Source organism: Lates calcarifer, linkage group LG20 (genome assembly GCF_001640805.2).
Source record: "Lates calcarifer isolate ASB-BC8 linkage group LG20, TLL_Latcal_v3, whole genome shotgun sequence".
NCBI classification, from domain to species: Eukaryota; Metazoa; Chordata; class Actinopteri; family Centropomidae; genus Lates; species Lates calcarifer.
Genome location: NC_066852.1, coordinates 20,323,847 through 20,351,766, shown reverse-complemented (window position 1 = coordinate 20,351,766; position 27,920 = coordinate 20,323,847). Strand labels below are relative to the sequence as shown.

The 27,920-nt window shown below is 41.3% G+C and overlaps 2 protein-coding genes across 13 annotated transcripts in view; both read left to right on the top strand.

The window, feature by feature from the left end:
- stard13a (StAR-related lipid transfer (START) domain containing 13a) overlaps positions 1–2,454 on the top strand; it is a 48,620-nt gene extending 46,166 nt beyond the window's left edge. For all 5 annotated transcript variants that reach the window (XM_018691185.2, XM_018691188.2, XM_018691189.2 and 2 more), the window contains 2 exons: positions 236–412; positions 503–2,454. In XM_018691185.2, the coding sequence (XP_018546701.1) occupies positions 236–412; positions 503–620 (295 nt within the window). In that variant the 3' untranslated portion in view covers positions 621–2,454. The remainder of the gene's footprint in view (positions 1–235; positions 413–502) is intronic.
- Positions 2,455–10,510: 8,056 nt separating this feature from the next.
- nbeaa (neurobeachin a) overlaps positions 10,511–27,920 on the top strand; it is an 86,995-nt gene continuing 69,585 nt past the window's right edge. For 4 of the 8 annotated variants that reach the window (XM_018692034.2, XM_051078454.1, XM_051078453.1 and 1 more), the window contains exon 1: positions 10,511–11,147. In XM_018692034.2, the coding sequence (XP_018547550.1) occupies positions 10,851–11,147 (297 nt within the window). In that variant the 5' untranslated portion in view covers positions 10,511–10,850. The remainder of the gene's footprint in view (positions 11,148–27,920) is intronic. The other 4 variants (XM_018692035.2, XM_018692033.2, XM_051078452.1 and 1 more) reach the window with 1 other exon arrangement.

Sequence of the window (27,920 nt, the reverse complement as noted above, 5' to 3'; positions counted from 1 at the left end):
CTTAAAACATAAAGGTGCAACAATTAGTGGTCAGACAAAACAAGACACAAAGGACATTTTTCATTGTTTTATGATGTTATATGTGTTGGCATAAACAAATCATTTATTGATTAATCGAGAAAACAATAATTATTTGCAATCCCAATAAAAAGGTTACCAACAATACATCATATTCCTCCATTAAATGTCTGGTTAAACTCAGCTTTTCTCTTTTTTTGTTTCTACACCCCCACAGATCATGGCGTACCGACCTGTGCAAAGGCTCGTGTGCGCTGGTCTGTGTGTCCGTCGAACACGACGACAGCCCACGCATGGGTGCAGTGAGGGGGGTTGTGCTGGAGTCACAGTACCTCCTCGAGCCCTGTGGGATGGGGAGGACCAGGCTCACACACATCTCCAGAGTGGACCTCAGGTGTGGGCGGACTTCAAGGGCTCTCATAGTGAAGGTTTTAATCAACATTTGCAAACATTAATCTGCAATTATTTGCTATTTTTGTTGCAGGGGAAGATCTCCAGAATGGTACAACAAAGCATTTGGCTACCTGTGTGCTAATGAAGCCCAGAGGATCCGCTCCTCTTTTCACCCTCTAGACCAGACGAACTCCGAGGCCAAGATCTGAACCCCAGAAATCAAGCTCTATCTTCGGTCACACTGCCGGAGTAGCTGGAGGAGGAGAATCTGGACCTTGGTGTCTTTTCATGCTGCTGAGCCACACTGAGCTTTACTGTACCATACTGTACTGAGTTACAGTCATTCACACACACAGTCCTGAATTCCAGTAATTCTGCATGGGCACACAATGCTACTTATTTATTTTCCAAGCAATTTTTTGTACCATAGAACAAAGGTTGGTTTCCAAATTTCTGAATTTTCTTTGATGTTTCACATAAATGGCTTCTAACCATGTGCATTATTGGAAGGATAAGGTTGTATCAGTATTTATAGCTCTGGGTCATTCTTTAAATTCCTCATTATAAAGACGACCCAGTGAAACAGGCAGCAGTGGTTGGTTTAAACATAAGATGGCTGCCATAGTGGTAGGGTCAATGTTTAATCTGCAACAGTAAAACTAATTTGATATAACTTTAATTGTTATTGTTATAGATTACCAAACTGAAGCTTACACATAATTATAATTAATTTAGTAGTATGTACAATCGAAGTTGGGATGAAAGTTACTCATACTTGAAGTAGAATACCTGTATTTGTATTGATTATTTAGAGAAATCTGTCTTAACTCTTTCAAAAGCCACATGGTCTGCCTGGAATTTACAGCACATGAACTGTTCATAACAATTTCTCTTCTCAGATGTTTTACTGAATAGACCTGAAAAACAGAATATATTCCCCCCGATCTGATTTAATTATTGTAAATTGTACATCTTATCCACAATCTTATTCACCCTGACCTACATCAACTTTTTTACCTTCACATATTCATATTTATAATATGCACTTGATTACAGATACTGTAAAGATGCAAAAACATATGTGCTCTGAAAATCCCTGTCTATTGGAAATGACCAAGACCAGTACAATATGGGTACATGACAGCACCACATTGTGAAAAGTGCACTAGATTCAGGAAAAAGAATTACACGAGGGATTTGGATTATAGAAAGGGGAAACACTCATCGGGGCCATAAATGTGCTTTAACCCTGTTATAGATACATTGTGTTGGATATCACTGTTGATTTAGTTCTCTGTCACTATTTTCAGTGTTAATCTTATCTAAATGAAATGTTATTTTAAAGTTATTATTGTCATTATATCTCGGTATATGGTATCATTGTTGCTTTTTTTTCTCGCTCTCATGTTATACAATGTCTAAGACATGTGACCATTTCACTGCTTCTGGGAAGCTTGTTTGAAATTTTGCATGTGTGGGTGTGTGCATGGATGTACCTGTGTATCTGCATTTTAGATATACGTACAGCCTGTATTGTAAATATATATATAGATATATATATATACACAACGCTTTCTGTGCCAGCAGATCAAACTTCATAGCTTTTCAGGGTCTTCCTATCATATTGATGTGCTGAAATGTGAACTTTCCACACAGCATCCCTACCAAAAGCAATAGCAAACTAAAGCTTGCTCTGCCATGGCACTGCCTTGGCTTTTTTTGTTTCAGCTGTAGGCAGTGTTGCTATGGTGTTGCTATGATACAGTATCTCTACAGTGCCACCAAAATCCTGTGCGGATGCTGTTTGCTGGAGAACAGTGTGGCATGTGTGTGTGTGTGTTTGTGTAAATATGTGTGTATGAGAAAGATAAAAAAGACTGAAGAGTGAGTGACTTTGACATGAGCCCTCGGCTGTGTGTGGAGAGGCTCCAAAATCAAGCTGAGTAGTTGATTTATGCGTGGGTTATTTCTGACAAAGTGACAGAAAATAGAACCATTGTTTCTAAACAAGAGAATAAAAAACTTAAGAATATAACCAAAACATTTTCTTCTGTTTGTGGAAATATTCCTCAGTGTCTGATGTTGAACTATGTTAATATCACAGGGCATAATAGAAAGAAAATAACAGTAGATACTGTGTTATCACAAATAATATTTTCCTTTGTCCTGTGCTCTTGTGTCCATTGAGTGGTGCTGTTGCCCCACTGGAGTCTGAAGGTCATGAATGAATGCAGAAAGTATGCCATGGAAAATATTTTTAGGTAACTGGATGAATGAAGAGTCATCAAAGCGTCAGGGGGCTCCCCCTAAGGACATTTTCACTATTCTCTCTCTGTGTCCTTTCAGTGGACGGATGGGGGGGAATCTAAACCACCACAGCCCGGATCAATACTCAATCACATTTACCTACTTAGCCGTGTTAGATGGGGACTCTCACAGAGGGCAATGAAGGTGTTTGAATACAGACGCTGCTTTCCCCAGCCTCCCTGTGAGCCAGTGTATCTATTAGTTTTGTAACAACACAGGAATGAGTGAAACATTGCTTTAACTTCTACCTCATTTAACATGTCAGTGATTTTATCTAGAAAGTAGGGCACACCGTCACAGCTCCTGAATGTCAATGATCCCCTGCACCGTGGGAGTACTTCAGCTCCGCTACTCCATGGGCTCTGACAAATGAGGAACACCATGTTGCAAATTACACTATGAAAAAAAAAAACAACCCAGATTACTAACAAGGTGAATCAAGCATTGATTTTCCTAACTACCATACTGCAGAGAATATTTTTTTCTTGGAGCTACAGTCACACTGAGCAGGTGCTGACTACTAGGATATTATCTCTGCAGAAGAAAGTACAATATGTACAAATAAAGTGCAGGGGGATTCACTCGTGTCCTTTCATACACGGTGACCCTGCAAAAGCATTTGAGAGTGACCTCTACTGGAGAATACAGGAAGTTCATATCCAGCTACCACTCTTAAGAAATCTTTACATTCATGGCGCCATTTTAAATTTTTGACTTTTTTGTCTAAATGTCTATAGTTTTTCAACACAGGGAAAGTATATTAAAGGATAAACAACGAGTATATGCGCTCCAGGAATAAAAGAACCATGTGGATTGGACATTTGAGTCTAAAAGGTGTTTCAAAAAATGTAGATACCTGTATTTCAGTATGAAAACAAACAAATGAATAATGACTTTGGAAATTCCGATTTTTTTATTATTATTTGTTTTACTTCGATTTAGGGGGTAATGATGTGCTTAGTTCCCATAATGGGCGTACTTCCCAGAATTTGGGGGCCTTAATGGATGTAAACAGGAAGTATGAAGTTGCCATGGAGTTAGTTAGCTGTAAGCTACAACTTGAACCCCGTTTTGTTTTTAGGGTATGTTTGTTAACGTTTTATCGAACTGGCAGGAAGATACGCCGAATTAGTTATTAGTTCTTGTTAGCAGTGTATCAATTTATGTGAAGACAACTATCAGCAGAGTTACACTGATACCGAAGAAATGTAAAAACGTGATGATTCACAGGCAAGTTCTGGAGTCACCTGGGGCGTCTTTTTCAGTGATTTCCAAGAGGGTTTACCGATGTTTATTCGCGATGGACACCGGAAATAATAACGGAGACGACATCGTCCGAGAGTGTAAGTTACACCGAATCAAAAAATGTGTGTGTTATGTTATTATCTCTCCCTCCGCTGCCAACACCCCTTTTCAGTATCATTATTCATCATTATTCATCATTATCATTATTGTGAAATTCTGCCTCAGTTGTTTTTTTGAAATGCCACAAAACCCAGCTTGGCAAACAAACAAAAAAGTTCAATGAATTAGGGAAACATTATACTGCTTCTCCTTTGAGGAACAAACCTCTACAGGGCTGTCACCAATATTTTCTTTAAATGCTCTATTTTTATTGCCCATTTTCTCTTTTCCGTATTTCCTTGGGCTAGTTATTTGTGTATCTATCATTTATAAAATATACTTGACATTTCTTTATTAAAAACTTGATGATATATCATTAAACTTCAACATATCACAAAACACATCAGTTTGTGTCTTGCTTTTCTTTAATTTCCCTTATGTTCCATCACAGATACAGGGAAAATAATTGTGGAGGGATGGCTAATCTTAACCCAGCCTTATATAACAGTCGGAAAAAAAAAGAATTTGAAGAAATCTCTCCTGTCTCATTAAAGAGACTAACATCATTCACACCATCTAAAGAACTCAGCTGATGTTTGCAGTGATGGACTTTGGATGTTTACTGCTGTTGATCAGCACCACATTCATATTATTAAAGCGGTGCAGAGAGAGAGGAGACGGGATAATAAATGTATCTGCTCTGAGGCTGGCGTATCCACTGTCTTCTTGCAGACAACCATGATAAGTTCATTAATGAATAAATTATCCAATGAATGAATTATTGATGCACCATGTTGGTAGTTGTGTGTACAGTGAGTGTATTCCCTGGTATTGGCATGCTAGTATCACAACTGTGTGCAACTAATGATAGCAGTAAGTGAACCATGTGTTAGAAGCTTCACAACAAGGGATGTTAAAGAAAGTCACTTAACTAGGAAAGGTCAGCAGGTGGCATGTCTTCTGGTATTTAAGAAAACAGTCCTGTCCACATTTTGTGCCCGAATAGGCACAAATATCCCAACAGATGTGTCACACAGTCAGATGTACTTCGCCAAGGTTGAACATGACCATGATATAACTGCTGTAGAAGTGTTAACCCAGAGTTCAGTATATGTATGTTGTAAATTTCATTATATGCATAATTTATTGTGTTCTTTTCCTATTCTTTCCCCATTTGACCAGTTTAATCCTGTTAACAAAGGTAAAGTGCTGCTCATGTTAATTTCTTTTGGTTGGAGTTGTTAAAGGAGTTTGTACAGTAGCAAAGGTGGCTATGTTAATTCACAGATTTTGTAACGGCACCTGATAAATGTCCCTTCTCACAGTGCAAAAATAATTACCCAGTGATCTTTGAAAAAATGGGTAGGGCGTTCTAAATCCCCAAAGACTTCTTTAATCATCTGAATGAGGAAAAATATTCCTGGTGTTGTGTAGAACAGAAAAAAGAAAGAAAGGGATTTTTAACCCATTTCCCCAAGCAGTTAGCTAGAAATTATGTAGAAATTATATATTGTATGTCCTTCCTCTTCTTGTACAACAAAACATTGGCAGATTATTTTGTATAAACATATAAAATGTGGGGAAGCAACATCAATATATACCAGTATATATTGTTATATGTCATTTCTAGCTAACATCTGTGTTTTGATTTAGAGGTAAGGTTTAAAAAAATGAACAAAAAAAAAACTTGTATTGTTTTTAATGCGGAGTAGAGCAGAAGAGTTTCTAAGGACTGTGGAGGTACCTTCAGAACAGTGGTGAGTGTTGCTAAACAACCTGCTTGGTTTGCCAAAGATTGCCAGGTGGTCATTTTTCAGAAATTCAGATGCTATGATCTGGGATTAGAGGAGAGTGTGTCACTGTGTCAGTCTGGTTTCAGGGGGGTAATATTGCCAGAAGAAACTGTATTTTTTATTAGTAGTATTTTGTACACTTTTTGGCTGCCCAGTATCTGTAAAGCTTTCAATATTTCAGTGAAGAAATATCTAAAATTGATCCTCCATTCTGGCACTTTACACATTCTGGCTTTACACATTTGTATTCAATATAAATAGCCTAGTTTCACCCATACACCACTTTGCATAGAGAGCACATTTTTCACACTGATCATCAAGGTAAACTGTAATGTGTAATTTTATTCCATTAATGCCTTAAGCTCTGTCACACTTTCAGACTAAAATGTCTAAATTCAATGTTTTATTTCATGTTTTTACCACCATGTTGTAAATTCTGCTCATGTTGTGTGTGTTTACACACATTCACTAGTAAATCAACATGACAGATTTGGTGTCTTTGGAAATCTTGAGATCTTGAGTGGAACTTTTAATAAAGTTCTGAGGGCTTGAACAACACTTGTCCGTGCAATAATTGACCCATCGGGGGCTTGAGGGTCTGTGGGTTGAAGAGATCAAGCCATATTGGATCATGCCATGACTACAAAAGTTTGCTTGCTGCTAACGAGCAGATATGTTGTGTGCCGCTCTCTGGTGTACATATTTTCAGAGCTGGCCTTACAAACTCAGTGGCCTTTAGGGCGATATACTGTATGTAAGCTTTTCCATCAAACTGAAGTGACTGTTTCATCTCAGCTGGGTTATTTGTGACCACCGCCACAGTTCAGGAGCCCAGTCAAAGAGCCCAGTCCTTGATCCCAAGGGTGTGACCCCCTGTCAAAGTGCTGTCTCCTTCATCCCTGGTAACAGCTTTCCACACCAAGGGGAGTGTTACTACAAACCAGTACATCTCACAATTTGGAAAATGAAAATGAGGAACTATGACAGAGCTTACTTATATTTTTAAAAAGCATTTGCTATTGGAATATTTTGTCCGGTCTATGTCCAAAATAGGGATTTTTCCTTGATTCAGACAGAACAGGCTTTTTAAACTTTTATCACTGCACGCTTCTCAGTTCATCTAGAGGAGCCTTGAAAGGGATTCGACCAAAGATGGTCTAATCTTCTTAAGTGTGTAATCCTTAAAACATGACAATGACCAGTATTGAGGTGATAATATTTTAGCAGGATGACATTTTTTTACTGGTGTTCTTTTCTTCAGACTGATACATGGGTGCTCTTTTTTTTATCTTTAAAACTTTAATAAGCTACTTTGTGGTGTCCTTTGAGGATTGTCCTCTGCAATTCCACCGGTATTAGAGTAACTGAGTGAATGTGAAAGTATTTAGTCCCAAGATTGCAGAGGATCTAAGCAAAGAAGCAACTGAGAAAATCTTATCTAATGCCCTAAGACTATGGACTTAAGAGTCTTTTAGTCTATTACTATGTCTCATTCTCAGCAAAAAAACTGCCAGCAGGGAGAGAACTTTACACCTGTTTTTAATACAGATTTAGTTAAAGTTTTGATAGTTCAAATTCTGCACAATGAATTAATTTATTCTGTCCTACATTAGTGTAGGAACTGCACTGGGACCCCACTGACATAACATTTTCAAAAGAAAAAAGTTTTGAAGGCTAGATATGACCCTAAATAACTTTTGTTTTTGTTTTGTAAAGCAAGGGAAACAACACAAAAGTAAGATGACGGGGCACATGACTGAAAATAAACTGTTATAAATTATTACCTTGTTTAGAACTATCATAACAATATGATGAGAAGATTGTTGCATAACGAGATTTTTTATGTCTGTCCTGCTGTCACTATTTGAAAAACAATGATAAACAGAGGAAAATAAGTCAGAGGCTGTCAATAACAGCAGAAAAGAGCTTTTGATTTAACCTAATTAGTGTTTTCAACCAAAAGTTTCCTCTCAGTGAATGTTTCATATTACAGAAGTTATGTGAAATTGTTTCGTTGACAAACCTGCATGGAAAGAAACAGGAAGTTGCTGTGTTGTGACAGGTCTATAATCAATTTCTTTCCATCTCCCATCTCTGTCACTCTCTCTCTCTTATATATATTTATACACACACACACACACACAAACACAAATGCGGACATGAACAGACTCCCGGGAGTGCACATGGATGCACAACCACACTCAACCATATTTATTACCTATGTCTCTCTCACTGTTTGAGGTCAGGCCTTTATATATCGGTTGATCCTTATAGCCCAGACAGAGGGAAACATAACAGACAATGTAACATCTTAAATCCATCCTGCCATTTTAACACCTAAGAATTGTGGTGTCATGTTTGTCAAGGCCTCGTCTGTCTCAGAGTTGTCATCTAAGTGAGTAGTAGTGAGTAACAGTTGATAGTAGATCCTTGTCAGACCAAAACCAACCACAACTATTACACAGGGAAAAAGCCCAATAAACAAACTGCTTTTTCTCCAGTATGCACTGATCAAACTCTTTCTGACAGATGCCACCTCTGCTGCACTCTCTTTGCCTGATCCTCACCAAGTCCCCGGTCCCCTCTGAAGCTCCGCCGCTCTGATCATCAGCCCACACAAGACACTGGCAGTACCTTCACACATCTCTACAAAGGTACAACCGGAACAGAGAGGAAAAATGACTGCCTGCCCGCAAGTGCTGCGTCTCTACTGGAGGTGAGCAAGGGGAAAGAGAGAGAGAGAGAGAGATGGAGGAGAGATGAGAGGGAGAGAGTGAGGGAAGGAAAGAGAAGGAGAACAATGTTAGGTGCTTTCACCCAATCACTGACCAGATCCCGGGTTAAGACCTCTCTTTCGGTTAAAGAAGTCTTTTGTGGAATCATGACAAAGCTGCAGTAGCAAGCCTTTGTCTGAAAACAAAGAGGAGTGTGTTTGTGTGCAAGAGAGAGCCTGCCATTGTGGTTGTGTACGTGTGTGTGCGCGAATCCAAGTGTGTGCACATCTGAGAGCAAGATAGCATGTGCTGGTTTGAGAAACTGCTTCCCTGAGTGTGAGGGAAGTGTGTAACAGATGCATTGCTTTGTATGCAAGTGTGCAGTTGACGGACTGTGTGTGATTGTCTCCTTCATTTCCTTTGTGCTGATGATTGGGTTGGTGAAAAAAAAAGAAGAGACGGCCTCTGCTCATCTGTAAAATTCTCTAATGATCTCACATGCGCACGTGCATGTGCACCAAGTGTGAAACACATTCACACACGCACACATATACACACAATCACACACACAGCCAGAAAATGTCACTCCCATCTCACCCCCACCATGTCACCCCTGTCAACAGTCAACATCTCACAAAAAAAAGTACTGAGACATCAAAGAGACTGCCATCACTGCCTATATGAAAAACGCACTCAGACACGCACAGACACAAACAGACACGCACAGACAGAGTGACGAATCAGCCTCTATAGCTTCCTTGCTAATGGAAATCCTACCCAGCAGATGTGTCCTGTTGGAAGAACACATGGAGTGTGAAACAGGCTTATGTATGCATGCGTACAGGTAGTGAAGTGGTAGCCATGGTCTGCGCAGCCACCAGAGGATACTGTAGGTGTATGACTGAGCATGTGTTTGTGAGAGACACCGGCTGGACCTGTGTGCTAATGCTCAGCGAAACTCAAACGAGTGCATGACCTGGAAAAAAAACATTTGAGAGAAACGCTATCCAGATGCAGTTAAGCATCCAGGACATTGTAGCATCATCCAGACTGAATTCACAGAAGCTACTTGTAAACATAGATACTTAAATATATAGCAGCCATTTGTATGTGTGCCGCTGGTTTTCAGCCTGAAGGAAACAAATCAAAGGAGTGCAAATAGAAGGGAGCAGTTTGCTAAAAGTGCCCTTGTGCCACGCAAAGGCACAGTGTAATTCTAGGGTAATATATTCCACATTAGGGCCTATGAGAAACAGGGAGAATGCTTTGTAAAGCAGAGGGCACGAGGAGGGTGAAGAAGAGAGGTGATGCAGTGAGAAAGTGTGTGTAAAAAGTGAAAAATAAGTGCAGAAAAGGAGAAGAGAAGTGAAGTCACTGGAGGAAGAGGAGAGAAAGTGAGAAAATCATACAAGAGATTAGTGTCAAGAGAACAGTCCTGTGGTGCTTAATGAGGAAACAAAGGTAGCAGAGTTAAACTGGGGACAGCGGTAAGTGGGACAGATGGATGGCCTCTGAATATATAAACAGTATCTGTCTGGAATCCAGACTCTGTAAACTGCGTGAACTCAGTGTGAGTTGCCCCTGCACTGCACCTAAAACAGGCCCTTCAGTAGACCTGTTTATTGCTGCTTTTTTCTCTTTTAATCCCTGTATTCAGCTCTTCTTCAATATTCTACATTTGCACCTGTGAAGCCATTAACTGTTAAAAACAAACACACACACACACACGCACGCACACGCACACACACACACACACAACAAATAAAAAAAAAAAAACAGAACAAAACAAAAAAAAAAAAAACACCCAGTTGTTTAGGTGGTGCTGTGCTCTGTATGAACCCATGCATGGATAGCTCCATGTTATTCCGCTTCAGCACCCTCCTAGAAAGTCCCCAAGTGCGCATGCCTGGCTAGCGCGCACTACCGCAGACAGGGGGCGTCAACATGGCGCTCTCTCCTCGACGACCGCACTGACTGCAACCTGCCAATGAGAAAGAGAGAGAGACACAGAGCGAGAGGAGAGAGAGAAAGGGAGAGAAGCGTAGGCTACCGTTCTGTCAAACCTCCATCCCTTTTTTCCAGCCCTATGAATCCCTACACATTTTCAGGAGGATAGGGTGAATTCAGAGGAATTTTATTTTCTTTTTTAAACACAGCTCTCCCTTGTTTTTCCCTGCGCATTTGGATGATTTTTGTGCAGCAGCAGCAGACGCCCGAGCTTGTAGAGCAGGTGTGAGAGACAGCGGCGACCGCTCCTCTTCCTCCCTGTTTCCAAGGGGAAATGTCGAGCGAGAAGCCGGTTTCAGCACCACCGGGCTCTGCTTCTTCGCTCACGGACACAGACCGAGACTCCCATCCACCGCCGGGCTCCTCCGCGCAGCAGGTCGCCGCGGGCGCTAGCTCCGGCGCCACCGGGGAAAGGATGGTGTCTGCAGCCGGCTCTATGGTCCTCCCCGCCGGGGTGATCAACCCCGCTGTCCCGATCAGGAATATCCAGATGAAATTCGCCGTGCTGGTGGGCCTGATCCAGGTCGGGGAGGTTAGCAACAGGGACATCGTGGAGACCGTGCTGAACCTGGTGAGTGGGAAGCGGGACCGAGCGGGGTTAGAAAACACAGAGAGGCAGCCATAGAACACAGTAGAATCACTGCGCCCTAACCCGCTATGTTTTATTTACGATGCTTCACTCCCCTGGTTGTGTGGCTTTCAGAGGATGATGTCATTTGTTTGTTCGGAGGATGGATGAGGGATTTTTTTCTTTTTCTGCAGATAAAAAGGAACAAACATGAGCCTGTATACTGGAGAATAAATAAAGCAGTGATATTGTAAAGCCTAGAGGAGCTGAATGAAGCATGTGACCCCACCAAAGCATGGAGGGTAGTCTAATCACCCAGCCATTGTTGACTAAATGACCTGTTTGCGTTGCAGCAAGGAAAAAGGCATTTGCAGTCAAACTGTAGTGAATGGGAGACAGTGTATGCAGGCTATTCTCCTGACCCCGATATGTACCCCGAAGTGATGCATAGGCAGGTTGTAGCAAACGGCGACTGGTCACAATGTTGCGCACAACACCGAGACCCAAACGGAATTCAGTCGTTTTCTCCAATGAGCCAAATAACGCAGGTACACACTTCAGCCGAGCACTGAAACAAATTAATTCCACACGGACAAAGGCCGACTAGCATTATGCTATCAGTCGACATATGTAGGTGTATTGAGAATGGCTCAAAATTATGCATAGGCCTATTGTTGGAGGCAGGGCCCTGCATCCTGTGCGCAGAGGGGTGATGTATAGGTAGCTGTGAAACGGTTAGTGGTTTATACTGCTGTGCCTCAATCAGCGATTGTTTTATTTATGGATCAGATATACGTTGCCACCCCCACCCCCAACCCCCTTCCAGCCTCCCCCTCCCTCCTTTCCATCTTTACTTCTCCATCCGAGGTTGTGTCGGCGATGTTGGGCCTACCCTACACAACACAAGGATTTAATCCAGCTGGTGGGGGGTGGGGGGTGGGGGGGGTTGACATGACTGGTGTTTTCCCGTTACGAAACAGATGAGCAAAATGTACAGCAGACGAAGGGTCTGGAGGACTTAGGCGTTAGGAGGATATAGGACGTGTGTGTGTGTTGGATGCTGCCAGGCTGTTTTCCCTCCTCCATGCATCAGGCGGTGGCGTGTACTGCATGATGTTACATATCTGCCATGAAAAGGGGGGCTCTGATGATTATTCATTTTCTTTTGAGGAAGAAGTAGAATAATGCAGACATAATTTATAACCTGCTTTCAGTGCAGTGCTTTCTGGAGGTTGACTATTTCAGGGTTTCATGTAGCCTGTGGCCTATTTACTCACTGGATGCTTGGAGCAGGACAGCCTACAGCTGGGCTAAACCATTTTCCTCTCAGTCAGACTGGTGAGCTGTCCGGATTCAGGTCGCCTCTCATCTCCCAATCGATTATTGGTACTACACAGAGGAGCATGGGGGGCTTTGCTGGCTCACTCCGACCTTGTCTCCTTCCCCTTACCACCCCCCTCTGGCTGCGCAGGCTGATACCATCCATCCTGTTCCACGGCCTTCTCCTTCACTCTGGAGGGGCTGAGAGGAGTGATGCTGCCTGCATAGACTGGCCTGGCAGGGCAGCGCCATGCATTTAAAAGCAGGTGGAGAGGAGGAGGAGGAGGAGGAGGAGAGGGGGGTTGAGGGAGGGTGGGGGAGGAGAAGAGAGAGAGAGAGAGAGTGGAGGAGGATGAGGTGGTAGGATGCTGCAGTGGCTATGTGCTCAGAAATCACCAGCTGATGCAGCGGAAGAGGAAAGGACTCTGGATTGGTCCACATCAGATCAGCGAAAACTCATCAGAGCATTCAACTGAAATGTACTCTGTTTTACATAAATACCTGCGTTTAGGCCCACACTTTATTTGTGAATGCTGGTCTGATGCATTAACACACAAGGGCCTGACACTCAAAGCAAATTAAAGCAGTATGTGTTGGCATTATAAAGCTTTACTTGCTAAACCCTGAATTGAACAATCAGTTCTGTTTGCGAGGCTGCCAATAGCTAAGCCTGTTAGGGAATTCTGTTGCCCAGCTCCTTAATTAAAAGAGTTGAAACAAAGAGGTGTGGAGGCAGGAAACCTCAGTGGTCATGCTGCTGGTACAATGAGTCCACTGTGACCCAAAAGCTGATCCATTATTCCAGTCAGTGTGGGAGACCACAGCAGCCACATTCTCCGTCCACCCTGGCTGTATTGATCAGATCCCGCTGCGGCTTGGGTGAACAGATGGCTTGTCGGCTGGATCAGATATGCTCCTCTGTTCTATATGGCACGATGCTGGCCTGTGGCGAGTGATGAACTGTAGATCCTGTACAAAGAAGGAGAAGAAAAGGAGAGAGAAGACAATAAAAATCAACTTGGTGGCTGGCTGTAATGATGCTGATACGGTGGCAAACAACAGAGCAGAATCAGTTAATCAGCACTGCTGCCTGTGTAGCCAGGAACACAGGGCATGTTATTGTTTCTTGTATTGTAATAATAGTATTTTGATATTAATAGTGAACATATAGATACAGTAGATGTGGAGGGGGGGAGGGGTGCTGGTGGCGATGTGCTTGGCTATTACCATCAACAAGGCATCACAGTTGTCAAGGCAACACTGCTCTTTGACTGCCTGCTTCCAGACGCTCGACCACCTGGTGTTGCTTTCCACTTCCGGACTGCTGTCACAGTACTCTGCTACAGCGTTCTCTTATCACTCATGCTCTTCCTTTGTCTGTCTATCTGTCTGTCTGTCTCCCACCATGTGCTCATATTTTTATGGTTTAAGGAACTCTGCAACAACAAGCTAAACAGCACTGAATAACAGACGAAGGTGCACAGCAAGACTTTAGTAGGATCTTCAGGGAAAACGTTTGGTTTATGAGCCACTAGGTGACAAATTGAAAGTAAAACCAATATCTGGTGTCTTAGGTGATGGGTCACCGATCCACCAGACCAGTTACACAGCCTCTGTATCCCTACTGGAGGGATGAAGACCATTTTTCCAAAAGATATTCACTCATGTTATGTTTGATGATGGTGATGGAAAGCATCTCAGAGATGTCACTCCAAAATCTCACATAGGTGTTCAGTTAATTTGAAATGTGGAGTTTGTGGAATTTGTTATCTTTCTCCTGCTCCTTTATTCAGGTTTTACCTGTAATTTGTCACCTGCCTGTACATGTGAATATGTCTGTGTACGCTAAGCTGTTGAGATGTCAGTAGGTCTCGGGGGGTGGGGTCTAAGGGTAGGTCTCTAAGGGTTCATGTGATGATTAATGGGACAGGGGAGCAGAAAAAAGATCTTTTTACAGGATAGTATATATTATTATATATTATTATATTTTCTGGCCTGAGATTAAACAGGACCACAAAACCTCTTGTTGGTTGATGCAGTCATAACCAATGCACATATTCAGCTGGTGATGATGGGTCACTGGGCTGTGGTCCGCACTGTAGATAACGCTTTCCAGGCCAGGATACTTTATGGTGTGATGATGAACCCATTTACTGCTTATGTCATCCCTTTGGAGGACCATGCTTTCTTTTCCTTCACTGTACTCCTGGTGTTGTGGACTTCAGTCCCAAATTTAATGGTCAGATGCTTCTACCCAAGGCTGTGTTTGTTTGCTTTGACATGTTGTGATGTTGGGTATCAGAGGGAGGCAGCCAGGTGAGGAGAAATGTTTGTCGACAGAAGGAGGAGGGTTTTCATGTGATCCATCTGTTTGAACTGTACTGTCATATCTACTTTTTATTTGAAGAATTGAGAGGTATTTTTCAAATGCATCTACAGGCGGTGCTGTCAGTCCGTCTGCCTAAGTACAGCACCAGCTGTGCTTATTTATAGACAGCTTTATCTAGTTGTAATGCTTTTTTTGGGATCAAAAAGGCGTGTTTGTCTGGCAGAGAGAAAGATTGGTGGCACACTCTGGCTTGCTCTTGGTCTCCGTGCTTCTTCTTTGCTTTTCATTCTCCCTTTCACCTTCCTTCTTAGATGCAATATCTTCTGGCAGTGTCAATCCCCACCTGAGCCTCTTTAGTGGTCCCACTGAGTCTCTGTTAGCAAACGTCTCATTATTCTTGTCCACACACTCCACAATCACCAAGGTCATCTGATACTGAATCTACAGCCAGTAGAGTCAGAGTCAGCACAACACACTGAGTCTGACACACACAAAAACCCAAAAAAATACATGTGCGCTCACTTAAATTTTCATATGCTGACATTCAGGCACAAATACAGACACATGCTGAATCATCTGCACACATGGCAATCCACTGACATTTGTCTGAAATACATGAAAAGTAATTACTAAAAGAAAGTAAAATAAAGACACAGGACAGAAGGGAGGGGAGGAAAACTGAGGACAGCAATAGAGAAGAGTGTTTCTGTGTTTTGTCATGCGTTAAACACTGCTCTACCCTGAGCTAGGAGCGCGATGACATCGACCTGCTGATTTACAGTAGACCTTAGAGATTCTTAAAGGTACAGGTCACTTAACCTCAAAACAAATTATGCAGCTTCTTGCTATTTTACCCTGAGGTGGTTTTGAGATGCCAGTACAAAATTCAGTTCAACAGTTTTCCTTGGTTTGCCCTGTCGTTGCAGACTCTGGGCACAGGCTAACTATTTCCCTGCAGCACTGTAATCTGCTTGTACGGCCATGCAGGGGAATAACAATGCGTCATCGCCTGTTCACACAGCCTTGCAGACGACTCTCATAACAAACATCCAATTAATAGACTTAAATAACTTAATAATAAATGTGTGCTGGTGTGTGTTGAAAATGATCTGCGGTGGACTATTGCATAAACACAATAGATGTTTACCTGAAATTAGCAGTTTTCTAACATTTTGCTCTCCAATTATAGGACATAAAGTACTGTGTATAGTTTCCCTGTTCATGTTCCACAATTTAGTTTTCTTAAACATCATGGCCCTGTTTTTTGGTTTTACAGCTGAAATAATTAATCAATTGACTGGTTAGTTGATTGATAGCAGCTATTTTGATAACTAATTAATACATTTTTAAAGTGAAAAATGCAGGTTTCCGTTAATCAGATGAGAGGATTTACTGCTTTTCTTTACCATAAATGATAGTAAATTCATCTTTGAGTTTAGTTTAAAGATTATTCAGTTAATCTAGAAAATTGTCAGAAGATTAATCAATAATTAAATAATCATTAGTTGCTGCCCTAACTGGTTTATGTCCAAGCAGTGTTACCTTTTGCTGTAAAATGATTCACGTGATTTAGCATGAAATCTGATTCAGTAGCTGACAGTAAAAACCCTGAAATTTTAAGACCGAAATGTGTGAGGAAGAGGATGGTCACTTTGTTTATTTTGAACAACTGTTTTGCACATTATGATGTTAGGGGTTATTTGTGGGAAAGATTGGCTGCTGTACAGCTGCAGAAAGTTGGTTTGTGCCTGGGGGCTACAGCCAGTGAGCAATGTTAGCTAACGGTGACAACAGTACCCAGCACTGACCCATGGAACAAAAACACCTCAGACTGTTTTTGCATGGGGTGGCCTGCCACTTTAACTGTGTGAACACAGACACACACACACTCCATGCTGGTGTGCACACGCACATATGTGCTTTAGAGGTGGAGGACAGAGGGTGGGGCTTCCACTGCAAGGTCATGAATGACTTTGCTATCTATCACACAGCTGGGTTGTCCTGACTCCTGCATGAGCTGGAGAGAGACAGGAAGTGTGAAAGAGAGGTGGAGAAAGATGATGAGGGGAGGAACCTCATCTTTACTTCAGAAAGAGTGATGGAAGGAGAAAGATAGTGAACTAAAGGGAGAAGGATGATGAGAAGCATTCACAGAGGGAAAATTGAAAAGTCTTTGATTGTCCTTCAGGTGCTCTTTTCCTCTTGAGTGTAACACAGGTCCGGCTGCATGGTGTTCTGTGGGGGTCTGATGAGTTCCGGCCCCCCTGTGGAGCCTCATCACGCTGTCTGTAACACTGCGCTCCTCTCCTCTGCTCCTGGTGATTGAGGACTGAAATACAGTAGGAGTCCCATGGACTTGCATAAGCAGGAGAGTTTGCACATTGTCTGTGTAAAACACAAATCCTGTTAGAGATACCTTGACATTTTGGGTTTTAATTGGCCATTTTTCTTCATCAGTCACTTGTCACACCGTGGAATTAGCCTCTACTGGCTTGTTAGCATGGCTAGCATTCCTCTGTGAAAGCGAGGGCCACAGTTATAGCGTCCATGCTCCAAGGCATGCTGCACAAATCTAGAAACCGAATATCTGCGGAAAAAGAAAAATAACCAATTAAAAATCTAAATGTCATGATGTCCCTTAAATAACAAACCCTGTTGCGAACAAATCCTCTTACTTGAAAGCTTCTCCCTAATGATGTTCTTCAGAGCCAGATGAGTCTTTTTTAAGGTGATTCCTCCTGGTTTCATTATAATTTCGGTCTTTTTGGCTTAAATTCTAGCCTGATTTTGTATTAGACTCTCACCGGTCTGATTTGTATGTGTGCGAGTGTATGAGGAGTTAAGCATCCAGGCTAAACCATTCACCTCTCTGTGTCTTAGAGCGCCTCAATTCTGCTCCACTTCTCTAAATTCCCCCTCATCCTTCGTTAGCTGCTATTTCCAGACGCTGGCATTTCTCAGAGGATAAGCCATGTCAGATTTTGGGTGAGGGCTTCTTCTGGGAATGGGGGGGGAGTCCCATTCTCGATCAGCGACACCTTTTGTTACTTCTCCGTTGCTTCCCCCATCTCTCCATTCTTCTCTAAGCACATCCATCTCCCTAACCCCTCGGTGTAATCTCATCCCTCTGCTCCCTGACTCCCTGGTTGGGTAAAGCGGACGGTGGATGAATGTGGATGATTCCTATTGTGAAGAGGTAATGGAGCTGTCTGCGTCGCCATTCCTTTCCTGTTCCTTTTCTTCACTCACTGTCTCCTTCCACTCATCTTTGCCACATTTCAAGCTAAGAAAGTCTGGAGGGAGACTATCTGCTGTTAACCATATGCCTGCCATCACCTCTTATGTGCTGGAGCTGTGCTTTTGTGAGTACGGATGTAGAGTTGAAGAGGAGGAGGATGGAGGGAGGCGACAAAAGGAAAGGAGAAGCTGTACAGAGCCAGTGGAGATTACCAGTTCATTCCTAAAGCATTTCATGTGCAGGATCCTTGTTTATTTGTCATTTCTGAAGACAGTGACAGAAACGAATTGTAGAACCGAGTTGTACAATAGCTGCCATGGCTTTTTGAAGCTCTAAGTTGTCATATAAATACATATACTGTCTTGTATTTTTGACCTCTTGGAAATACAAAGGATATTAGTGTCTTTTCTGATAGTGCTGTAACAAATCAGTTTGCCTTGACGCAGAAATTGTCATCAGATGTCTGATTTCTACTGCACTGATCTGTTACAAGGCTAGATATTAAGAATGAAGCATGAATTTCACAAAAAAGCGTGGCTCATCACCAGCTGCTGAACTGTAAATTTAGTCTTAACATTCACATCCTCTGTTTGCTATATGCTTTAGTGCTTTCAGTGCCAATCTTAATTATTCAGTAAACTTGATAATTATACTATTTAGATTAAGTAAAGCAAATTTTGGGTGTAAAGAGTTGTAGCGGTTGTTGTTGTTATTTTTCTGGATATTACCTCAGTGATTTTCACCTGGACCTTTGTAATATTAATGTTTTTTGTCTGACTAATGAATGAGGATAAATTCCTAGATTGTCCTTTGCAATAAAATACTAAAATACTGAGCAATAAAATGAAAATGTGACTAGAGCTCTAAGTAATGTCTGCATGGAAACTACTTTGTTTGGCACTGAAAGCCCAAAGTATTAATTTGATAATGATGTGAACCAAAGATTTCTCTTTGCATCAGTGACACTGTAACCAGCTGGCAAAAAACAAAACAAAACAAAACAAAAAAAACTAAAACTATAAATTGGTTATCAAAGAGTTATGTGATTAATTTCCTGTTATTTTACTAGGCCATGATACATTATTTATTTTAGCACTAATATTCATATTATGACTCCAGAAACTTGTGTTATGTTAAATATTCTTGTTTTCCTCCTCTGTGCCCCTTGTCTCCACATTTATGATTTATGTCTGGCTGGTTCATGCTATTGTGTCTGGATCTTTTGTGTTAAGTTGTTTTTTTTTTTCACCCAGAATGTGTGCAACGTCTGAGTGTGTGTTTGTCTGGGGAAGAGCGGTGTCATTTCAGTGGAATCTCTATACACCACATTTGGATCAAACACACTGTCGAAACATTGCTGTGGCTATGTGTGCGTATGTTTGTGTGTATGTATGTATGAATGCACGTGTGTGTGTGTTTGAGTCTGGCACCCCAACAATGCACTAATCTCCAAATTATAACAAGCTGCTTTGTTTGAATTACCTGGTGTTTGTGCGCTGGTGAGTGTGTACGCCCTCAACATCCCAGAGAGTTGATAAATGACTGTTCCTACAAACCCTTGCTTTAGTCTCCTACACCTTCATCTGCACATTTCCTCTGGCAGCACACACACACACCAACACACACACAAACATGTACACACATGCTCACAAAAAAATACACACGCTGCTCCCTTCCTTCTTGTAGCCCACATCATTGCCTGGCAGGGGTGATTTTATATTCATGCTGGCCTACTTCGCCTCTCTCCCTTGGCTCCTCACACACACACACACACACACACACACACACACATACACACACATCTGCTTTACTGTGAAGTATAGCTAACCGTGTAGCTATTCATCATGCTGCATACTGCAGTGGCTGAAGGTTGTGTTGTGTTTGTATGTGTGGAACTTCAGTATTCAACAACCACTCCTCATGTTATTTTATACTTGAGATATCTAGCATCTCACTGTTATGCTCATACAGTCCCTGCAGCATGAAAAACAGCATCAGTAGTTGTAACAACTCATTTAACACCACATTAGACTGGTTAGTAGATCTGCACTTGCTATCAAACCAAAACTACTTAAGTTTCTTATGACTTCCATCTGTATTCTGCTCTGAGTGAACACTGTGTCAGGACTGCATGTTCTCTCCATGACATAGACTTTAACTGGTGAATACAGATGAGAGCTATGATTATTTCATCTAATAAATCCACCTCAGAAAGGACAGAGAGCTGTGGGTGAATGGGAGGGTCGAACAAGGATATCTAAGCTTTCAGGTGGAGATTTTTCACAAGGCAACACAGCTTGATAAGAGAAAGGCCCTGGTGATGTTTTGTACAGTCCACCTAGAACTAGTTAAGTAGGCAGACAGTGACACAGTGTGCTCCTTTATTTTATTCCTTTCCTTTCCTTTGGAAGTGGTACTGTCTGGCTAACACTGCAGCAGCATTGCTTTTAGCACACACAATAAAGTCAGGTCTGTGCACTCTGGTGTATGTCAGCGAGGGAAATAACAACAGTATCCTGATCTACTGTGGAGTACTGTGGAGATTTTATTTGATAATAATATTTTGTATGAGGGCTGGCTGTCATTCAGTAGTGTTGAGAACTCAAATTAAAGCAGTTTGTGCCAGTGTTTGGCAGCATGATAAATCTTTCGCTGTATTTGTATATTGCAAGACCAACACTGTCTTTCATCTAGTAACCACATCTGTTATAAATAATACAAAGTGACTGACATATGCAGTTACCGCTGTACTTACAGAACCAGAGGCAGGAAAGACAAATTTAGTTTAACCTTTATGTCTGGTTAAGTAAGGGAAATTGCCATCAAAAGGACATCAGAGATCAACTAAAACTGCTTTATTACAGCATGCTTTATACCAAATAACTAAAATAAATACATCAAAAAAGTGGGATATATTAGGCTTTATTTACATATAGCAGTATTTGGAGCCGTATGTGAACATCAGCATGCTAACATGCTAACACTAAGCAGATGTAATGATTATGATTTCCAGTGTTTTAATTTGTGTCAGCATGCTAACATGTCCTACTTAACATTAGACACAAAGAGCAGCTGAGGCTGTTGGAAATGTCTTTAGTTTTGCAGGTATTTGGTCATCTTTATCTTCACTGGTACCAGTGCCAGTACCAGGACTACTCCTGCGAGCGCTTTCACACTTAGAAACGCTGGAAGAGACAGAGATGGAGGACGAGCTTTTCGCAGCCAGTACCTGGCAGCGGCGGTGACTCACCGTTCTACCCACCTGCCATCACCCTGCTCCACTCCCCTCCTTTCCTTTCATTGACCCTCACCCTGTCCCCGCTGCATTCTATTAGGATGGAATACAGAATGTAGATGGAGAAAAGCGTATTCTTGTAATCAAGCTAATGCATGAAAGCTGAAAGGGTCTCGCTTAGAGTCTGTGTGTGCCCCGGTTACTATGGGGGGTCACACACATGGAAATTTCAGTTATGCAATGAAGCAAAAGTGTGTCTGACTAATTTGTCATTGCTGTTATGGATCATGCACACTTTTTCTTTATACCAGTGCCTTTAGACATAGATATCCTAGATCCTAGAGAACTAGACTGCACAGAGATTTTTTTTTTTTTTTTTTTACCTCCAAACTTAATATTTGTGATTTATGAACTGTCTGTATTTGTTTTTCAGAATTGACTCACTCGCTCTCCTCCCCCATCCCAAGAGTTATTTTAGACTCTGAAACAGTACTTGAAGTTTTCTATGTTTTTAAAATCTTAATTTTGCAATCATAACATTATACATAACAAACCTTTATTTTATTTTCCAAGTGTTTGGCTTTCTTGAGGAATGGAGTAGGAGCTCTCAGGGCTTGAAGTCCATGCTGACAATGGGTTGTGATATTTGAGAATGGATTTTGTGTTGATATGACCTTTTGATAAGAAATTGTTTTTTTGTTTTTTTGTGAGTGAATATGACATTTGACATTGTCACCGGGGGAAGGCCAGATTTTCTTTTCAAGGAAGTATCTTGATAACGTTCTAAACACTGCATGTGTGTGTGTGTTATTATATAATACTATTGTGGTTATTTGAAAATGTAATATTATGTCAGTTGTTAAATTAGGACTGGAGTCGGTCAACTGCATTGGCCACCAAAACCCAACTGAATGGCAGCTACATTGTGTCATTAGACTTTAATGACTTTACTAGCTCAGTTAGCCGGTGATAATGAAGCATCTAGTGATTGTTATTTACTCAGTTATTAGCCCCCTATCCACCTTATGAATACTAGATATTTGTTGCAGAATTTGCAAGAATTTGAAACTTAGCTCAGTCTCATCATTCAGAGTTTCTACTGCAGCTTTAAGTCTTACAGTTTTAAAGTCATACTTAGCTTATTTGTATCCATTTGTTATCCATTAGTATCCATGAAAATATCCCCCAGGATGATAGCACTGTTTGTGAATTATTCCATCGTACTAGAAGCTGTGAAATAAAGTATTCATGTATTAGATACCCCAAGGGTATGCAAATAACATAAACTTCCTGGTGTTAAAAGAGAAGAAGCTGGTATGAAAAAAATATGGCTTTTGTAAAAAATTAGCATCGGTCAAAATAGGCAAAAGATTTGAATCATGAATCCTAGTTGATCACCACAAATGCAAACTTCAAATGATTCCCTTTCAAGGTTTTACTTCCAAAGCCCAAGCTTCTGACAACTGCAGCACTGTTACTGCTGTGTCTGCTGTACTTCAAACAACACAAGCATCAAACAGCACGTCTCCACAACTGTCCGGTGTGGAGGACAAGTCTGAAGTAAAGCTGATGCAGTGACAGGTCTGTAGCACAGACACACCTTGACAGAGAAGCAGTTGAAGCTCATTCTCTGGACCAGATGTTTCATTAAAAACAGCTTTCCCCCTTGAAGTGTTTAAAATGATAACATGTTGGGCGCTAAGTTTGGTTTCAGCGTCATGGGTTTGTGTTCAGCTGTGTGTTTCTTCCGCTCAGAGTTACATTCCCTATTTGTCTGACTTGACTTCTGATTATTTCGTGTGTACAGTACACGTGTGTGCTGTGTGGGGTCTCTCTCTCTTTTTTGTGTGTGTGTGTGTGTGTGTGTGCATGTGCATGTGTGTGATTTTCGATCCTGTCTTATGATGATGGATTACTGAGACTCATTGGAGCTGCTTGCTGCCTCTCTTATCCACCATCAGCTGTGGCTCAGTGGAACAGTACTCTCCATTGTTTCAGCGGATGGTGAACACATACACGGATATGTGTGTGTGTGTGTGTGTGTGTGTGCATGTGGGTGTGTACTTAACACACATGCATGCACACATTCTATCTGCTACAGCACATACACTCAACCAAACCAAACAAACAGATTAGTGATCTTGAATTGCCACCAGCCTGGCCTGTGTCAGGTCTGCAGGGCTTATCTGCTGACCTTTGAACTTTGAAATATTTAAGAAAAAATATCTTGATCCATTTACATACAGTTGATATACCAGATAGTTTACAGTATATACCACAGTTTTGTTGCTCCAATCAATCATATCTTGTAGGTGCACAGTGAGAATAAGAAGTCCATATTTACTTGTAACTCTCAGTTACCCTCGCTTGTCTGTATTTTCATCTCTGATATGCCCAGCGAGGTGTAAGCAACATGCAGGATGCCCTGTAGGACTTCACTTCCTGTCAGCTTCTTTGAAATGAGTGCATTCGAGTCGAGTCAGGAGACCGGGCGCGGAGGCCTTGTTAAAGCACCTTATCTCAGCCTTGAGTCCTTCCTTCCGAGGCTCCCGTGACATAACACACAAGGATGCTCTCGTTACTGCCTGTCTTGAGGAAAAAAAGAAAAAGGAAAAAGAGAAAAATTGAGCTGCCTCTTGTCCTCGACAGAATCAGCTTTTTTCCAAGTAGAGGATGGCAAAAGAAAAACCTAAAAGACAACACTTTGACACCTCACTCCTACACTTCACCGTTCAACTTATGCTCTCTTTCTGCTCTCTCTGTGTCTGGTAGAATTCAATAATATGTCCCGTTTATTGTCTTTTCAATAGTACCCTCTCAATCACCACCTCTCATTGATGCTATTTTTCTACCAGCCTCTTAGTTTTTCCCTTCAGCTTTTCTTCTTTTCCTTTCTGCGCCTTGACCATTTAGATTTCTCTCTCTCATTCTCCACTCCTCTAGGTCTTTTTCTATTAAACCATAATTCTTGAGGTCTTAACACATACCTCATAACAGTTTTTGGTAAGGCCCCAGCATTTCCCTGATAGAGGGCACTGTAGGTGTTCCCCTGCCACCACAGAATTCAGACATTTAGATTTTCTTTAAATTGGTTGGGTTGAGCCTGTGGAGAGGACGGAGATGTACTCATCCATTGACTCAATTCATGCTTAGGTGCTGAATTGACAAAGATCAACAGTGTCTTTTTCCATTTTGGTGATATCCTCCATAGCAAGTGGTGATTCAGTGTTTTTCCACTGTACATTCCAGAAATCATAAAGCTAACAATACTGTCAGAATTGTAAAAAGATTTTCTTCTTTTTCTTCGATCAGTTGTTCGACTTTCTGCAGGTTCCAGTGTTTCTGATCAGCTGTGATGTCTTTCACTGCTAATGCTATTAGCACTTTACATGTTTATTCTTTTTAGTCTTGTATATTCCTTCCTATTGTCCTCTTCTTTTGGGAAGGGCCCATCTGGTACCGAATATCATTGGCTGAACTGCAAAAATTGACAAGGCTGTAACTTGAGTTGGTATTGTGTTGTGTAAAGAAGGATGTAAATTTATTCATGAGAAAGTGCAGTGGATTATTATTTTAGCTGGAAGGCATGATCCTAAGCAATTCTCCAACAGTGTTAGTCTCAAGCACATACTTTCTGTCACTAAATTTAAATGCTAAAATGTTTTTTTCTGTCTTTTTTTCTTTGTTTTTTTTTTCTCTTACTCCCTTATGCTTGTGGATAAAGACATGGCAAGAAATAGCTTTCAAAGGCAGGAATTCCAAATCTAGATCACCCGCAAAATCTAATCAGTGATTCATTGACTCATAGCCTCACTGTCCTTCAAATTTAATAGAAATCTGTTCAGATGGTTTTTTTTAGATATCCTGTTGACTGATAAACAAACTGTCTACAAGGCAAAACACAACCTTCTCGGTGGAGGTAAAAATTCTGAAATATACTGCCAAACTGTACCAGCTAAAGATAGATGTTTGTTTACTGGGTAGCCTCACTATTGACACACTGTAAAAGATTACAGTCTATTATTTCCTCTCCTGTGTTTGACCACCTCTTAACTCGGGTATCTTCTGTCAAACTGTAATTGTAAAATCACTGTAAAATATGAATTTTCATGCAGATATTCTGATGCTGTTGATGATCTACTGCAGGTTCATGAATTGCAAAAGCTATCTGTAAACAATGTGTGTACTAACGTGTGTGAGACAGTGTATCATGTGTGGTGTTCTGTAAGATGAAAAATGTTTTTTTTTTTTTGTTTGTTTTGTTTGTTGTCCAATAGCATGTGACAAGGCTTATTGCTAGATCCGTTACTAAGCCTCTTTGGCCAATCAGGTGGCAGACATTTTAAACTGCAGCTGGATGAAGTCAGAGTTGTGATCACTTGGCCGCAATCCTCAGTCCCTGCAGTGTGTATGTACACGCGTGTGTTTCTGACCTGGATTTCTTTCTTTCTTTTCTGAGAATATCAGCCATGAACAGTATGAGTCTGTTTAGCTGCGGCGCCCACAAAAACACTGCAGCTCTCACAGCTTTGAATTCCATGTTAGTGTCATATTCTGCTGTGACAGACTTTCAGTCCATGGAAAATATTGACGGTATTAATACGGCAATTAGTACTGTTGCAGTTTTGGCTGTTTGTCTTTGAATTTTGCGGTGAAGTATTTCTATTGTATCTGTCAGCAGTGGGAGAGCAAAATCTGCTCGTCGTGCTGAAAAGAGTGTGCTGTCTTGTCTGTCTCGCTTTGTTTAGGTGTCATTTCTCTCTGCCTTCCCAAGCAAACATTCCCACCGTTACTGGTGCTGCACATTTCCTTTCTGCCCTGTTTGTGGCGTCTGACCTCACTATCTTGCTCATTCTCTTGATCTCCTCCTCTTAGCTGTTCCTCTGTTCTCTTCTTCCTCCCCGCTCTTTAAAGCTCCTTCGCCTCCCACTCCAGTAAACATACTTTTGGTTTTTTTTTTTTCAAGCTACTCACATGCTAATGAAATGGAGCCTCATTATTATTGGATTATTTTGGGAAGATTCACGATACTGCAGCATTTCTCTTCCCCTATCTTCACTCCTTTCTGTCTTTGTGTGTACTCATGCTGTCATTCATGTGAATTGCTGCCGCTGCTGCGAGCGTGTTAGTGACGAAATGAGTGAGAGTGCGAATGACTAAGACCTACAAGACTTTTTGCAATGAATTGTTTAAAAGGCTTTTGCCCTTTGAATGCTGAGTTTGTGTGTGTGTGTGTGTGTGTGTGTGTGTCTTGGCTGCCTTTGTCAAGTGTGTGCGAGTGTTGATGTGCATTTGTCTGCATGTGTGTGTAGAGTTCTTTTTAAGCTCACACTTGACAAGGTTTGAGTCAGATGTTGAAGGCGGGAAAAGGCACACTGAACTGGTCTGCAATAAACTGGAGACTAGAGGCTTTCATAAAGACAGATCTCAGCAGGTATTAAGGTCTTATCTCGCCCTCTTTCACTCCCTTTTTTTTTATCCAGCGCTCCCTCCTTGGTTTCTGGCAGTGTTAATAAAAACTGACAGCCAATACATGGGAACGCTCAATAGCTTTGCTTTTTCTTTGATGTATGTACAAACGCACATTCATGGTTATTTTTGTGGAAACTGTGCCCAGGGTACAGCTCTTGGCACAGAGAACACAAATGTCTGTACTTTGACTCTAATGGAACTGTAGAGCATACACTTATTCGCTAAATTGGAGGTAGCAGTTGGCTGATTGGGTTTTTACACCTTCCCCGCACGTCGCCCTTGACGGGATCACACTTGCTGATTGGAAATAAACCATCTTTGCCCATAGGCTACAATGTTTATGCATACATGACTTTTTCCATATGCCAAATTAAGCCCTGAAATGACTCAAGGACAGAATAGCTAATTTCTCATTCAGCGCATTATGGCTCATACGTAAAAAGGTATTCTTAGCACATCATCTGGCTTGATTCTGAAGAGAATAAATTTGTGGTTGCCAACTGCAAGTAAGATCTCATTTCTCTGCAGATTTTATGTTTTTTCTTTTATGTAATCAGAAATATTCATGCCATCTGTAGCTTCATGTTTGTTTCATGCCATAGTTGCTTCTAGTTATTTTCAGACCAGTATTTGGCCTATAGCATTAAAGGATCAAACAACCAAAATCATATGTGAAAAAAATGCAAATCCTGACAGTGGATAAGAACTAAACTAAACCCTCAGTCCAGTTTATGTTCTATGTTCCTCAGTTTTTTTTTTCTGTGATTAGATGTGATGAGAACAGTGTTGATGTCAAGAGGAGAAGTGAGTTTTCTGCATAAACCTGCTGTGCATGGCTGACGTATCAGCTTGTAATGAACTGCCATCTGCACTTTCCTGCAGGGAAAATGCAATGTGTGTATAAAAAAGCGCAACATATGTATGTATTGTGTTGTTCTAGTTTCTGTTGGCTGCTTGAACCTCTCTTGGTGGTTTTTGTCCTCTGATGGTTGTTAATAAAAATCTAGTATACACACCGTACACCAGTTTTATGTAGGGGGAAGGTGAAAGGAGGTACTACACATAGCCATCAGTCTCAGTCCAATCTGTTGGAGTGGTTGGGTGTAATATCTGTCAGTTTCTCATGATATATTTGCTTTTCCTCAAACATATGGACCTAATGCAGCCTACAGCTGGGGCGAT